Genomic DNA, 16,985 nt, shown 5'->3' on the forward strand with positions numbered 1-16,985 from the left:
GCTACATCTCAAAGGTGCACCAAATCTACAGTTTTATGGTTTTAGTTGCATGCTTTGCCTATATGCATGCTAAGATAATAAATATTAAATACAGGAAAGAACATAAGAGAACCAAACTGACATTAGGAATATTCTATGGCAGCTCTGTTATGTTCTGCCAGTTAAAGAACTTGTCAAAAAATTGAGGTAACAACAGTGGCCACACCACTCAGCTGAGAATCGCTCAAAATTCTTGGAAGTTTTCAGAAATTCAAGTACACAAACACCAGCTGCAACTTGTCAGAAATGCCAGAGAAATTAGGTTGGCTGCATTTTATTAGTCTATTAGCTGGCGTTCACACAGCTCCTTGTAAATCCTTTTTCTCACTCGGGGCATATCTTCCTGGGAGAACTGAAAAGGCTGGTCTAAGGCGAGGCACTTGCAGTACTGGGGAAAAGGAAAAGGCTTGGTTGAAATAAAGAACATTTACTATATGAACAACACAGGCCAATGATTGTCAAAAAGCAGTACTCTTACCTGGAGCACAAAAACCCCACAGTCACTGTCATTTTTCTGTTGTGGAATGCACTAAAAAGAAAGAAACAAGCAGAGACGTGTTAGATCTTTATCCTTTCACTTCTCCTTTTGTTCTCTAATTCCTGCTTGAAGTCCAAAAGGAGATCATCATAACAATCAGTCATCTCGTTCTCAGAGCTGTTCTGCAGCACCAGAAACTGGAGTTGCAATTACTTACTCTGATCCCACATTTTGCAAGGTGACACTCAAACATCTTGTTAGAATAACACCTAACATTTAGAAAAATATATAGTGTAGGACAGAAAATAAATTACAAGTCTTTATTTCAAGTTTATTTTCTTTTAGTGACCTACACAGAACAGCTTCTCAATTAGTTTAAATAAATGTTTGTACAGCATTATCTGCTTTACACAGGACAAAACTGTATCAGCAAAGTCACACAGGCCTAGAGGAAGATTACTCTCAGCACCCATGCTACCAGCAGTGGCCTTCTTCCCCCAGCCACAGCAAAGGGTCTCAGAGAACATAATGAATGGTACATTGCCAGACAACAGGACTGAACAAGGCAGTCTCAAATGATAACTTCCAGCCTTCATTATTTCCTCAAACATGCTCAATTTTGATATGCAGAGCTAAAAAGTTCCACACATTAGTGCTGTTATGTCTCCAGCACTTGAAGAGGAAAAGTAATTGTTTTTCCTCAGCTCCCAGATCTTCTGCCTCACAGAATGCAGGAGAACGAACTGACTGCACAGGTTGTGCAAGAGTGCAGAGAGGAATCATTTCATCATTGTATCAGCATCTAAAAATAAACCTGTGTGAGGAGGGAGCTGTTGGGAGTATGTCTAGTGTGCAATGACCTGTTTTATATCTTTGGAGCCATTATGGGATGGCTACACAAATTACATATTCCCTCATTTACACTACACACAAGTTATTCCCTTTTATTGTTGCCAGACTTCGTTTACTTGTGATCAAACGCAATGTGCCACAAACAGCCCTGGAGACCAAAGTCCTCTATCCATAGCAAACATAAAATATCGGCAGTAGCAGCATCAGCCTGTTCCCTCCCTCACCAAACCCCATCCTTTTGGCATTCAGAACAGCCCTTCCAGGAGAAGGGAGGAAGCTGAGTATCCAGCTCATTCAGTCCTTGACCTCGTGTCAATATGGGCACCAGCTGCAGGTTTTGCTGCACAATATATAATTGTCCAGAGAAAGGCTCAGATCACCAAGTCACTTGCAGAAAGTGGTAAAGACCTGGTGGGAGCTGAATGAGCAAGAGAGCTCAAATTCCCATGTGTAACTGCCTGCATCGCTCGCAGCACCCTCCACGTGTGCAGCATAAACCCATTTACTACTTGTACAAATATATGGGTTTAGAAGCAGCCTCATGAAATCTCCCACAAAGTCAGATTCCAGGGCTCAAAGTGCTGCTATTACCTTTGTCACAGCAGTCTGCCAACCCTGAAGGAACTCGGGGCGATTCTTCTCTTTTGCTTCAGTCAGCAAATACTTTCGAATGTTCTTTAAAGAGGAAAGGAAAAAAGCAACAATATTATTCACCAGCTAAAGAACAGGAGAGAGACATTGCCATCTTGTCTGGTATCCTTCTGACAAGGAGGACAAATTTCACGTGAGCATTAGGAGCTGAGCTCAGATCTAGAGGTGAAGACATGAACTCTGGTGGGTGCTTGTGCCTTCTACCATCAAGGCTCATTTTGGTCTATCAGAGGGAGCTCTAACGCCCCTCAGCCCCATTGCTATACTTCATACCAGACTAGCTGTGGCATTCAGGCACAAGGTCAGAGTGTTCCCAGACATGCAGAGAAACACAGTGCAGTCTGGCATGTGTTTTTTCCTGGCTTACTGGCTGACACCAAGGCCCTTGCGTTCAATACGATCACATTTTCCTGCCCGAACCTCAACACAACACGCCTGAGTTCTGTAGCTAATCAACAAAGCTCCAGGGAGAGTTTTAGTGACATACAGGAAAAAATAAGCTGACACAAGCGAAGGGAAGGAAGCAAGATAAATGAGACTACGGTCTTGGGTTAAGCAAATCCTTCTACTTCTCTGTAAACAGGCTGAGGGTTTATAGCACAATTTAAACACACGGTAGCACACAAATATTCAGCTTAAGTGTGTGGATCACAGTGGAGTTTGGGATATTGCTCCCCTCCTTCCCCTAGAAAGGGCAGCAATAAAAGTGTCTCATATTTGTGAGACATTCAGATACAAATGCCTTGACTGGAGTGGGATGGGAGAGGCCACATTGCAAGACTGCAGGAGAGACCGTAGGGCTGCTGAGAGGGACCCCTGGTTTATGCTGCACATTCAGAAGCTGGAGAGCATGAGATCTCTTGTTCCCAGGACAAACATTAGCTTCATCCTCAGCAAATGCCAGCAGGCATACTATCTTCATTCAGAAGTCCTAGCTGGGAACTCTCCTGGGTACAATAATTACTACTCTTCTGTAAGCCAACAACTACACACAGTTAAAAGTAGAAGGCTGCTGCATCAAGCAAGCAATTAAGTTGACAAAATTAGCCTTTGTAAGAAAGTCATTACAATTTGCTAGGCCCAGCAAAAATTTCCTGGCTGCTCTTTACCAGGAAGACTGATAATTTAACTCCAGTGTTTAGGTTGCAGCCTTTAAAGGTTGCTGGGTTATAACCAGAGGCAAACACCCCGTGTGTACCAACGCAGGCCAAGGAAAAAGGCAACACACTGTTAAGTAGCACGGTTACACGTAAACCCCACTGGGCAACACTGCAGCATCTCAGTCCTGTTCTCTCACCCCGGTAACCTACCCCCAAAAGGACCACAATTCATCATTTCCTAAACACAAGTACCTTGACAGATGAAAGAATGACCCTCACTCTCCTTGGGGCTCGTCTGCTTCCCTACGGAACCGGGCTTTGAGCTCCTGCTTTTCGCAGGGGTAACAAGACAAGAGTCACCAAAGCTGTGCTGACTACATGGTCAGCCTAATTAGGCAATAGGCAATCTGACCTCAACTCCCAGCTCTGGTGTGACCCTCGAGATCTGTGCTTCAGACTGCTCAGCAGGACACACTGATTCTCATTTCATACACGGCACGACAATGACAGACATACTGCATTTAAAGTTTATGGCTGAACAGAAGAAAGGGGGGAGTGTTTGTTTAAGAAAACAGTTCAAACTTCACAGACACAGCTGTCACTCTTACCTCTACACAAAACTTAAAATGAATGCCTTGGGAATCATAAAATGAAATAATTCGACTGGGGATGTTCACAGTAATGAGGGACCAGTGGACTTCCAGGTGAATAGGAATTAACAAGAGAGTCTTTTTGAATAAGTCCACCTGGCAAGAAGAACAACATATATTAGATACAATTCCACAGGCACAACACAGCAAAGCAAAAGATTAATTGTATTCGTCTCCTCTCTGCCACCCTGTAACTGAAGTCTTCTTTTGTCCCCTCTGCTCTTTCACCACATTCTTTACATTTATCTCATACACAATTTATTAGTAGGCAAAAAAAATACAGTTACAGCCCAGAGAGCGGCTGAGAAGCCTTGTACAGTACCACAGTTAGTCATCAGTGTATTTGTGGCAAATCCTGCTCACGTTGCACTACAACATTTGAGTTGAAGTGGGATTTCTTCGGTAATGACGGTAAAACAATCGAGCCCCAATTTAGGTTAGCTACATATCTTCAGTAACGACACTCCTGCAGTGCAAGCAGATTTTTATCAGAGCTGCCTTGTGGACAGGTGACAGACTTTGGGGCATTGGTTGGTGAGAAGCTTAACATGACTCAGTGATGTGCACTCACAGCCCAGAAAGCCAACTGCATCCTGGGCTGCATCACAAACACTGTGGCCAGCAGGTTGAGGGAGGTGATTCTGCCCCTCTGCTGCACTCTCCTGAGACCCCACCTGCAATACTGCATCCAGCTCTGAGGCCTCCAACATAAGAAGGATGCGGATCTGTTGGAGCGGGTGCAAAGAAGGCCAAAAAGATGTTCTGAGGGCTGGAGCACCTCTGCTATGGGGACACACTGAAAGAGTTGGGGCTGTTCAGTCTGGAGAAGGCTCAATGGAGACCTTATAGTACATTCCATTACCTAAAGGGGCTACAAGAAAGCTGGAAAGGGACTTTTGACAAGAGCATGAAGTGACAGGACAAGGGTTTAGATTAGATATAAGGAAGACATTTACTGTGAGGGTGGTGGGACCGTGGCACAGGTTGCCCAGAGAAGCTCTGGATTTCCCAACCCCTGAAGTTCAAGTCAAGGTTGGACAGGGCTTTGAGCAACTTGGTCTAGTGGAAGGATTCTTTCCCATAGCAGGGGGGGTTGCAATGAGATGATCTTTAAGATCCCTTCCAATCCAAACCATTCCGTAATCCTACGAAGCAGCTGTCATTACAAACACCCCACAGAACCAGCAAGCTGTGCAGTTTGACTCCCTCTGCTGTAACACAGGCTGTGTGACTTGCCAGAGGAAGGCAGAGGAGTGCATGACGCTTTGGTAAGCAGAGAAAAGGAAGGGGAGATGGTAGAGCAGATTCATCCTTTCTTGATCTAAACTTTGTAGCAGATGTACTGTGGTCACAGGCAAGCAAACAAGGGAGAAGGTCTTGAAGTACAGAACGAGTAGATCACATGCAACACCCCCGGTGTCTGTGTGGCAGATGAGCCCTTATGCTTTTGGAAGCCAGCCAAGCCAGGGCCTTTCATGATCTTCCTTCTTCCAGCTCCTCTCGAAACGGGTGTCTAATTGCTGGGGTTTTGGTGGTACAGTCCAGAAAATAAGCAAAAATAGAAAGCTGAACTAAATGAACTCATCCTGTGGGAAGATGTCTATTTTTTTTTAAGCACTGTGCAATTTGACCAGTACATAATTGCAACACTACTGGCAAAGACAGGTCTTTTGTAGGAGAGGAAAGTGTATTTTTTGAGTAACAGTGGGAAGAGACAAAAGGGCCTGGGCATTCACAGCAGTTATCAGCTGAGCCTTGCTCATAACAGTCCTTTGATTGTGACAAGCATCAACCCTGCTCCCACCTGCAGAAACTGCTTCCTGACCAGATTACAGCACACTCACTACACGGCAATCCATCATTCTTGGAGAGAAGCAGACGGATGTCAGCCAGCAGCAAGCTGAGACCACAAAGGAAAACTGGAAAAAGATAAATGAACTACACCTTCTGTGATGTCCAGCAACAGCAGAGCCATGCTAAACTCAAGGATCCTCATATGGCTTTAGCTGTTGGATTACTGCAGGTGTGCAAACCTGTAGCAGAAGACTGGAAAGAGGCAGCCAAAAGCTGGAAGGGTCTTTAGTTAAGACCTGATGTACAGGAAGAATGGTGGCAACCCAAATTCACTTCACTAAGACAGCACAGAGTCAGATGACATGAGAATGGATCAGGAGTGCCAGTGTGATCCTTGACCAGAAGGGACAGCAGCTCAAACCACTGCAGCAAGACACAGAACAGGAAATCCTGTACCCCAGGAGAGCACATATATAAAACCTGGTGCAATACTCTGGTGTGTTTAAAGAGCAGACACAACTTCCCCTTAATTGCATATTGCAGGATGAAGGAGTCTACAGAATCCTTCCCATAGAAACTGCTTAGTCCTCAATCTCGCTTTAGAGATTCTTCAAGAATTTTAAGTGTAAATGTCTAAAGAACTGTCCTGCTCTCATCTGGTACCTCCTCAGAAGCAACAGCAATGCAGGCTCTGCTTCCAAAATCTACCTTCATTTTGGGGGTTTTTGCAAAACTTGGGTTGCTGGAGAAAAAGAACTTCTAAAAAAATAATATCTGGGAATATTAAGTACCAATATTCCATCTCACTTTAAAGAGATTTTTAATAAATTATATGAATAGATTTTATATTTGGATAATGAGTTCATCTCTAGCATTCCACAGATGTGTGCTATTTAAGTGCTTCTGTAGAAAGATCATACATTCAAACATGGCCCTTGATTAGTCTTGCCCCATCACCCATATTAGAAAGGACAAATGTTCATAGAAAAAAAAGAGAGTATTGCTCTTTGTATTAGCTGCCTCTCAAAATATCAGAGCCCATGATCTGGTACAGGTTCTGGAAAGCAAGGTGAATTCTGTTCTTGCCATGAGAACAACAGTTTGGCTTATTAACCGTGGGTCTCTAATTTCTGCTTTCTAGTACCTGTATGTGTTATTCAGGAGTAACAACTTGATTTTGTCAAAGAATGCCAGTTTGAGATAAAAGGAAGAAGCAGAATTAAGTCTGGTCTCCTGCAGATCAGTGTACCTGGAACTGCCAGGAGCAGTAGGAGACATTTCTTGCAGTTAAATTAACAACTTGCATGAACATACACAAAGAGATAACCTACCACTGAAGATTTAGCCATTAGAAGCACATTTTCACAACATCCCCATACTAACTTGAACAGTGCCACACTATTTTTATCAAGCTCTCCCCAATTTGTTCAGCTCCTTTGCCAATCCATCCTTTGCAGATAACACACTGTAACCCAGTTTCAAGTTAGTGATTCAGCCCAGCCCAACAGAACCCGAGAACTAACAAGGATACCTTTTTAGTCCATCGTTTTACCCCGTTATATCCTTTGGTTACGAGCTGTCTATGAAAAAAGCTGTTAAAGAAATGAACCTAAAAAAGAGAGAGAGGAGGAATGAGCACAGAAATCTTCATGCACAGTCATCCCCCTTCCCCCAGGATAATTTATACAAAACAACTTGTAATGAGGCAATATTTAATGCAGGTTTAGAAACACAACCCCAGTAGGGACAAACAGAGGCTTTGCCAAGCCTAAACTATTGCTGCTCGTCAGCAAGCTAATAAAATAAGCCTTATTTCCCTATAATATATGATGTGAGCCACTGCAGCATTTATATTTACATTTTTGTATCTTCAGGCATATCATGTTCAATTTTTTGGGGGGGGACAGACTTGGGAGAAAAACACCATGATAGGGAGTTATAGTTTTTGTTGTTCTTTACAGGGATCAAGGAAGAGAACATTGGACTGGAAAAGCGGGAGTGGTGAAGAAGGGAGTGACTTCTGGCTTTAGTTGCTGGAAGCTGAGACACAAAAAAAGAAGAATTCATCAAAACAGTTATGAGATTTAGTCCAACAACATGGTCTTCTGTATTCAACTACTATGACCATCTCAATATTCTGCTATTGAAAAGTATTTTTAAGGTATGACAGATCCATTTTGTAAATAAAAATCTACATTTATGACAAAAAAATGTAGGCTTATGTTAAAAAAAATATTTAGCTCCAGGTTAACACTATTACTCCCTGTGCTTAGCTTCTTGCAATTACAGGAACAGACTAATACAAATAGAAATCTGCAACATCTGCTTTTAATAATTCTGCTAGTGTAGAGGTGGTAGAAGGCTTGAGTTATTACTTGAAAAAAAAGTTAGAAAATTCAGCATTTGAGAACAGAGTCTAACGCCCATTAGCTATGCCAACAGACTTCAAAACCACATTCTGAGGTACCAGCACAAAACCTCCCATGAGGATTTCAATTATGCACTACGAAGAAAAAGCAGACACAAGCAAACAGATACAATCTCCAATACCCCAACCCCAGGACACACTCGGGAAGTACGGAGAATACTAATGAAGAATCGCCATCACCTCCCAATCAAAGCAACAATGCTCTTTCTTCTGAGCTTGAAGATTTTAAGAGTTACATTCTGCAGAGCTAATCTAAGGATGGTTTTGTTTGGTTCTTCCTTTGTGGTCTCACCTGAAAATTGTACAGCCCTACTAATAAACAGATGGGTTTTTATAATTGTCGCTGCTGCAAATTTAGTCACAGAAGGGGGAGGGAGCTTGTTTTCTTGATCATTTTTTGCTTTCTTTTTCTCAAGTGCCACCAACAGGCACTGCAGTTGCAAAGCAGTAAGCATTCTGTTGAGGATGCACAAAACAGAGTCCTGCAGAGTCAATACTGCCAAGGAACCAAGCAGCTCCACATCAATTCACATTCACCAGGCAGGCAGCTGACACAGCTTGAGCTGTTACAGCCCCCACAGCTACAAGGTGGGCGGGCGGGTGAGTGCAAGCAGCTCATGTGCATGGTTCAGATGCTAACACTCATGGTTTGTCATCTCAGCAGAAATTCATCTTCATCAGAAATTTCAGCTGAAACACCAGACTGGTGAGCAAGGGCACGGACACAGCACTTTAGAAGTAAATAAGATGGAGACAGAAACCTCCAGAGGAGAGAGAAGAGTGGGATGGGTGAAAACTGGGCAAGTGTCTTCTACAGGTACATCAGTAACAATAAGCTACCACAGAGACCACCTGCAGAGATAATAGAGTTCCTGAAACAAGAGCAACATCACTGAAAAGGAACACCACTCGAAACATCATTGAGCTGAATCTCGATTCTCTATCTGAAATTCAGTTTCACCCTTCCCTCTCAATGTCTCAAATAGGTATATTTGCATGATAGCAAAACCCCTCACCTTTTCAGGGACTGCATCCATTACGAGTTCACCATACATGTTAATTATCTGTAAGAGTCAGTAAATAGTTGAATACATACAGCATAATATTGTAAGACCCAAATTCACAAGTTCCCATAAAACATAGGACCCTTCACATTAAAACAGCAATATGGAGAGAAGCCTTTACAGTAACACGGTCTGAAGGACAAGCACTCTGGAACTAATAGTGGCCAGCCTGCAGAGAGATCATAACTGGCTGCTTCAAGTCTGCCTCAATCTTAAATGTAGTTTAATTCAATTTAAATCTACTGGTGCATGCCCTGGGCTCTGCAGCCTTCTCAGTTTTTTGGCTGTGGGCCACAGTCTGCTATTTCACTTCGTTGTTCTTATAATCTGCTCAAGCTTGGGGATGGGGGGAGTTTCTAAAATCTGTGTGGGTAGCCACTGTTTTATGAAAATAGTGCAACATCATTTTTTCCAAAGGAACCAGTCTAGCTGTGACAACTCACAGCTTCCAGACTTACTGCACTTGTCACTGTAAAAGCTGCCCACCACTCCTTCTATTTCTCAAACATAAAGTAAGGATAGTCCACCTGCAATGTTAGCAGAAGATGCATGACTGATATTCTAATACAAATGGGCTAAAAAGGGCTGGAGAAGCACATGAACACCAAGCATTTCTGACCTGGTCATTCAGCCAGTTCTGGCCTTCCAGTGTAGCCAAATCATCCATATCTAGCATGTGCTTATTATAGAAGACCCGGAAATTGCAAGTGGAGGGTTTTGGATGTTTTTCCCGATACTTCATGATTTCCCTGGTGATAAAAGGTTTTCTAAAACAGGATTGAAAACGTAGAGAAAAATTAAGTCAAGGTCATGTTAAACAGAGTTCTATTCTGCTAGTTGTTAGACATGGAGCATGCAGTAGCAATGCAAGCAATTTGTCCTTTACCAACTGTAGAATGTGCTACACACCTATGGGAGAAATCTTCATTAAAGACTTCTTTTAATCTTCCCATGACATCTTTTTCACAGAGTGGTACTAAACTGCCATATTTCTTCATAACTTCATCTAGGAATCCTTTAAATACACCAGAAAAAATGAAAGTGCAAACATATAAAAACCTTCTGAGTCCACCACTCCAACAAAGCAGCCAGTTCTTACAAGTACGAGCAGCAATCACTGCACCCAACCAACACACAGCACCACACATGGCAAGTATTTATTTAAGAAAACTAAGCTCAAATTGGCAGCGTTATATAAAAGTAGGGGTAGGGGAAGAAGGACAAAAATAGAGACGTGTGAATCTGATCACTCAGCTTTACAGGAAAAGATCAGACCTCGTTCTTGCCATATATACACAAATCTACACATACACATATCTACATCAAACTTAAATCATTTTACTGCAACATGAAAAGCCATCAGTTCCTGCAACAGGTTTCACTGAAACCGCAGTATCCTGTCCTTATGGCAGGCAGAATTACTCTCCTCAAGTGCAGGCAGCCTTAGCTGGCAGAGTGTTTCCAGTCTGCTCAGTTCCGCTGCCGCCACCACAGCAAACGGAAAAGATGCCAGACAGACTCCCAGCAAGTTTAATTCCTTTACCTTTGTATTGCAGGGATGGCATTTAAGGTGACATGGACAGCCATGTCAGCCTGCCATTGCCCAGGAAGGCACTGGGCGACCACAATAGCAGAAACAAAAGATATTAACTTGGAAGTAATGAAGAGATGAATGCTGGAGGAAGTAAAAAACGTAGAAAATAAGATTTTTTTTTCTTCCTCAAACACAAGACCGGAACACTAGAGATATAAATTCCACACAAGCATCCAAAACCACTTTGAGAACAAAAGAGAATGGAGGGAGAACAGGATTTCAACACTTGCTAGGGAACACGTGAAAAAAGACCAAGTTGTCCAGCTTTCTGAAAATGAATTTTCAAATGGAGCAGAAAATACATGTTCTGTGTAAAGAAAGCTCGATCTGAGATCAGAGTCCAGGGAAACTGCACTAATGTGAAGTCCAGGACTCTTCTCAGGCTGGGATGTGATGGCAGAAAGCATCACTACACAGCACAATGTTCAGTTCTTTGCTTACTAAGGCTTTAACAATATTTCCTGGAAACTTCCAAGATCAAGATAGGAAGAAGCAAGATGAGAGAAACATTTGACAGAAAAAAAGTGGCAGAAAAACAACACTAAGAATAAAAAAAGAAAGGAAAGAGACCAAGGAAAAAAAACAAAACACAATGAGTCGAGAAAAGCAGCGAAGATATAACAAGTGTGACAGAAGGATGGCAGGGAGGATTGAGGAGCGAGATCAGACCACAAGGAAACATTCTTCATGGAAAGATAACCTTTCCTGTAACTCTGCCACACACTTGCCTAACAACTTTTATCCCTTACATCTCAGTACACTGTGACAGGGAGGACATTTCTCACTCTGGGTAGCAGTCTAGATAGACAATGCATGGTGCTTATGAGTGCACCTTATTCTCTTTCAGTACATAAAAATTTAAAAAGCTTTTCATTCATACACTGAGGAAGAATTGTTCTTGTCATTACAATTAACAGCAGCAGAGTTCCAGGAGACTTCTAGCTAGACTCTGACCTCGCTTGAGCTGGTGTAACTCAAGGAAGAAATACAAAGTTCAGCCCAGGTGCAAACTCAGATAGTCATCATGAACGGGATTTACCACGGGGCTCTGTTTGATACCCAATAGCACAGCAGAATGCACTAAGTAGTGCAGCCCATTAATATCCGAGTTCAGCTGCTGCAGAGAAATTTGAAACTTGAGAGCAGCCCTAACACTTACATCTCCTTCAAGCTTCTACCCCAGGAACCCTTGCCAGGTTAGCACTATCTTTTAGGGTGCAGTTAATATTAACACTCCTGAACACACAAGAACTCTTATACATAGTTATACCACAACTAAAATTCTTTTTTTTTACAGCTTTTCAGCTAGGAAAACTCAGAAACGCTATACTAACAGTATATGCGTATGTACAGTATGAATATGTATGTAGTGTAGACTTGGCTTCAATCCTCTGAGAGGAAACCTCAGCTCTGAAGAAAATGGAAATTGGTCTCACCTACTTTCATACAGAGGTTAGGTAAGAATTCTCTTAAAATTGTCAAGTGTGGGAAAGTTTAGTGCATTTGCTGCTTGCCTTTTTATTTTTTTAAACTATTCAGGCCTCCCATGAACAAGAACATGACTGCCTACCAGACCACAAAAACTTAACCTTTGCCACCCCGATACAACCTTGGTTCTTGACTGTTACAGAAAGACTAAACCCGTTTATCTGATGGACAAACTTCAAAACTCCATTGCAGAAGTGGTCTGTTCACTGGGGTACCACAGTTTCTCTCAGTTTCTCACAGTGTCTGGTCCTTGCTGGATCACGTAAAGCCAGTCACAGAGGAACACCTCCCACACATCTCCCATGTAGATATGGATGTGGAAAGCTAAATCCTTTTTTGAGGTTCACTGTCTCCTTTTTCACGTTTTGCTTTAGAGAAACAATTGCAAAACTGAAGGACAAAAAAGTGGGCAGAATAATCAGAGCATGTCAAACTTCAAACAATCCCTTTAACACTAGTTAACAACAGCTTCAGGTGTATGGGGCTCCATAAAGGCTATTTCTCCAAAGGAAGACTTCGGTTGTCAGAACATCACTGAACTTACATTAATGGTATCAGATGGCACAACGTGTTAGCTTACTGCTCCTTACTACGTGTGTAGTATGCTGCTATACATAAATGAGACACCATTACTATTTTTATCATGTTCCTCTTTTGAGAGACTATCATATACTGCATGCTCAGCATTGAGTAAAAAAATCCCAAAGCCTTTTTGCTGAACCTTTGCTAAGTCTAGTTTTGCCTTTTTAAAAAGTATTGTCTAATAAGATTCATTAAGCCTACTTTATGAACAATCAGAGAGAAAGCTAAGGGACAATGAACAATATTTGGCTATCAAAACCTGAGTTTAAGCGATTTAGTTTCAGTCTAAGAGAGATAGAGAGAAGAGAGGATAAGGGTGGAAGTATTAGAATACCTAGGATTTTCAAAAACCTAATTAAGAGTAATAATTTAAAACCATTTAAAACATTTAAAAAACTGAATCATCTTCTGAAACCACATCAGACATTTAAATTTCCATCAAAGACTGCAATCAAATTACACTGTATTCTCTAAAACAAAATAAGCAGAGGCACCCCTCAACTATTCCTCAGAATAGCTTGTCAGATAACCATTGGTTTGTCCTTCCTCCATGCAGTTCTCCTCTTTGCAGCCTCACTTCAGCAAGTGTTATGCTAAGCAGCCTTCACAATTCACGATAAGAAACCATTTTTATAAAGGAATTAATGCAACATGTAAACTCCACAATACATCCAGCAGTTTTCAGGAACTCCTGAATGCTCTAAGATATGTAAAAGGTGTACCACAAAGCCACGTTGCCAACTGCTCATCAGTCACCCGTGAAGCTTTCTGACTGTTCCTTTTGCCTCCCTTCCGAGTTCCTGATTTCAGTCCTGTGCTTTCCGGTGAAGGCTCCTCGAGAGGACTTTTACAGTAAGGGTGATCTAGTAATTTTGAACTAAAAATGTCCAAGGAGCCCTCTACTTCCATTTGGCTAGAGCTGTCCTCATTTTGTGTCAGCTCCATGGATAAAGGTCCATTAGCAAAATTATCATCAACAACAGAATCCTGCACAGAGGATTGCGACAGTGTCATTCCATCTACACCCATAACCTCCTTGGATTCTGCACCATCTTGATCTGAAACAGCAATTTGTTTTTCTGTTGCGGGGACAAAAATGTCAGAACAATGATTCTCTGACAGAGCCCCATTGGTCTCCACCTGGTGCAAGGCCTCTGCCTCTGGAGAAGCTCTAACACGCAGTTCTGGTGGGACAGCATCCACACCGCCATCCTGCCCTCCGGATCCTGGACCCTCAGAACACGGCTCAGCAGACGGCAACGCGTCCTGCGTATGGCAGATCTCGGGTGCACAGATTTCATTCTCCTCACCTAAAGATTTGGGTGTATTATTGTTCATATCTGATAAGCTGTACCGGTTCCAAAGATGGCTACTTTTAGATTTCCAGTAGGAAAACCAATTACACAATCCACTTTCAAAATCCCACTGAAGCGTCTCTTGATGGTCCCTTGTAGCTTTCTTCACCCACCTTGGCTTGATTTTTCTCAGTTTGCAAGTTTTGCCTCTTGCTCGAAGTTTCGGGGATTTTATGATTCTATACCGAAACCTAACCATAGAAAGTTTCTTATGCATCATAAATAAAAATCTCTTTTTTACAGTATGATGGTTAAATTTGGACCTCTTCAGAGTTGTCAAGGGGCCACAAGTTCCATTCCACTCCCTTTGCAACAGCATTTCCTTTTATAGTTGTTTAAAACTACCAGGACTGTGTTGCCCTCACCATTATTGCTCTCCTCCCCGCTATATACAAAACCACCTGCCTTTACAGGTAAGGCAGAACCTTCCAGGGGACCACATGAGACATAATGGATATTGCCAGAGATGCTATTAGGAACAGCAACGGTTTCAAATTCTTCATTCAAGGGATCTTCACTCTCAAAGGGTTCATTGTTGAGTTTCCTTACTGCTTCTCCAGATGGGCTTTCGGCTCTGCAATAGGGACAGGATCTTTTTGCTCTCAGTAGTTTTGTAAGAAAAGCTGTATGATTCAAAAGTAGGTTTTGGACAGGATTCTGCATTTAGAAGCACATGAGGAGCCCACCTGCTTTGGAGCTCAAGTGTCTTCCTTATGCACTGCAGTCTTCTGTACAGTTTGTTGGGATTTAAACTCACAAATAGCTGAGTACTCTGTATTTTCTTCTAAGTTAGGAAAAATTGCTTTTGGAAGCAGTATTTCCCAAGCTTCCCAAAAACAGCGGTCCATCTTCCAGATTGGGCCAGCAACTGACTTCTTTTCCAAAGCAAATGTCTTCTATGGCTTTTCATTTTTCTGCTGCATTATGATCTTGAAAAACAGCTGAAAGAATAAGGGAAATTGATTCAGAGTTATCTGGAGTGTAACATAATAGCAAAACACTAAGGCACATTCCTCAGGCCACATGCCTATCTAAAATTCCACCCCTCCTCCAACCACAATCCCACATTCCCTAGGACATTTTCACTTGCACCAAAAGGAAAAATAAGCAATAGCTGCAATGGTTCTGTGTGTAAACAGGCTCTTCTCACCTTCCCTAAAGGTAAAGCAATAAACAGGTAATTCCCACCCATCCCATGCTCCCTCTATATATTCCTGACTCTCTAGCCTGAGGTTAAATCTCGAACTGCCCATGTTGTAGGGCAAGCACAGTTAACTACCATGCCTGAAAAGGCTTTTGAAAAACAAAACTCTGAAGTCCAAGTTATCAACAAGTGTGTGCAGGCATCTGACTCCATCAGCACTGTACAAAGCCAATCCTTGCTCTTGTGCAATAAACATGAGCAGCCTCTGAAAACACTTCCCGTGCTCACGCAAAATCCTCCTTTAAAGAAACTGCAATGCACAAACTGCCACAGAAATTTTGATTCTCTCACTAGATAAATGACAGAGTTTACTCCATGAAGTAGTTCCTCTATATTACCAGCAACAACTCCTTCCATACCATTCTATATTCTCACACCATCAGCTTCTATAATCAGTGTTCATCTTTGCATTAATAAAGCAATACCAATGCAGCACACCAGTTAATAATCTTAAAAATCCCCTTTCCCACAAAAACCCTGCATCTCAAAGTGTTCAATAAGGATATATCTGAGACTACACAAGAGTGCAAAGCCTGCATAGTAATATCTGTTTATCTTCACTACATAACTAAAAATATCAATTCCAAGTTAGACGAATCCGGAAACACAAGGGGAAGGCATCAGCTGCACACACAACATGGGATGCTTCATGCAAATTGCCCCAGCCTCACCATGTATTTTACAACAGTTTGAATTTTTCTCAGATTCAGAAATGGAGTTTGTCCTGCCCCTCTATCTGATTTATTCTGACTTACAGGCTATTACAACAAATTTTGCCTTAGCCATGTCTGTCCTAATCATTACACATAGGCATGACCTAGCTCAAAATGAAGGAGCCTATAAATGAAAATAAAACATTAACAATTGGATTTCAAAGGTAAATATGAATGCTAAACATCTGCAAAACCAAGTATTCAGAGTCTGACTTAAGAACTCTCCTGCATTTTTCACTCTACTCATCTTAGACACAAACAGCAGTTGGAATTTTTTAAATTTATTTTTTTTTGTGGAGGAGTGAGAGGGGAGTGGAAATGCAGGGAGGATGAAGAATATAACTTATCACTTGGATAATGTATTCCCGTCATAAAGAAAACTGTCCAGAATCCACTAGACCTACAAACTAGAAAGAAACCTGGCCACCTCCACCAACAGAGATGTGCAAGACACTGCAGCTTAACAGTATAAAAGCACTGTAACAGAGTCTGGCTTTTTCGTAACCCAATACTAGTCACCACACAATCCAGTTATCATAAAAATCAGGACATAACATCTCATCGTGCCAATTTTCTCACACTTGCTCTTGAGCATTTACATATTTCTCTACACTAGACGCAGTTTATGCCTGCTTTTCCACTACAAACTCTACATGTGTGTCTATTGTGTGCAGTACCTACAAAACATTCCTTGAGTGCCCCAGTAAACATCAGCCAAACCACAGTCTTACTAGGATAGCTTATTCCAGCCACACTTCATCCAGGTAAAACAAACAAATGCAGCAAAATTGCAGATTCTCAACAGAGCCACACACACGAGGGGCTTCTGCCAACACAGGGAGAGTTCAGTACTCCAAGGAGAGCACAGCAGATGAAGGCAATGGTTTCACTGCTTCTGAGGCTCTGCAATATATGGAGTCATTACTTTTCTCCCTGGTCTCTCACAGCCAAGTCCAACGGCCTCCATGGGCACGGCCTCGGACATGGAAGAAG

General features: G+C 42.1%; 1 protein-coding gene across 2 annotated transcripts in view; it reads right to left on the reverse strand.

Annotated features, from left to right (window-relative positions):
- SENP5 (SUMO specific peptidase 5) overlaps window positions 1-15,013 on the reverse strand; it is a 74,189-nt gene extending 59,176 nt beyond the window's left edge. Inside the window, exons 1-9 of one of the 2 annotated variants that reach the window (XM_027685674.1) lie at window positions 13,443-14,394; window positions 9,966-10,071; window positions 9,676-9,823; window positions 9,009-9,056; window positions 7,096-7,173; window positions 3,729-3,866; window positions 1,961-2,044; window positions 518-568; window positions 274-427 (exon numbers count right to left, since the gene is read on the reverse strand). In XM_027685674.1, coding sequence (XP_027541475.1) covers window positions 317-427; window positions 518-568; window positions 1,961-2,044; window positions 3,729-3,866; window positions 7,096-7,173; window positions 9,009-9,056; window positions 9,676-9,823; window positions 9,966-10,071; window positions 13,443-14,394 — 1,716 coding nt within the window. In that variant the 3' untranslated portion in view covers window positions 274-316. Of the gene's footprint in view, window positions 1-273; window positions 428-517; window positions 569-1,960; window positions 2,045-3,728; window positions 3,867-7,095; window positions 7,174-9,008; window positions 9,057-9,675; window positions 9,824-9,965; window positions 10,072-13,442 lie in introns of those variants that run through there. The other variant, XM_027685673.1, reaches the window with a different exon arrangement.
- Between the last annotated feature and the right edge of the window lie 1,972 nt (window positions 15,014-16,985).

Source organism: Neopelma chrysocephalum, unplaced genomic scaffold (assembly GCF_003984885.1).
Source record: "Neopelma chrysocephalum unplaced genomic scaffold, ASM398488v2 Primary Assembly neopelma1_69, whole genome shotgun sequence".
In the NCBI taxonomy this organism is placed as follows: Eukaryota; Metazoa; Chordata; class Aves; order Passeriformes; family Pipridae; genus Neopelma; species Neopelma chrysocephalum.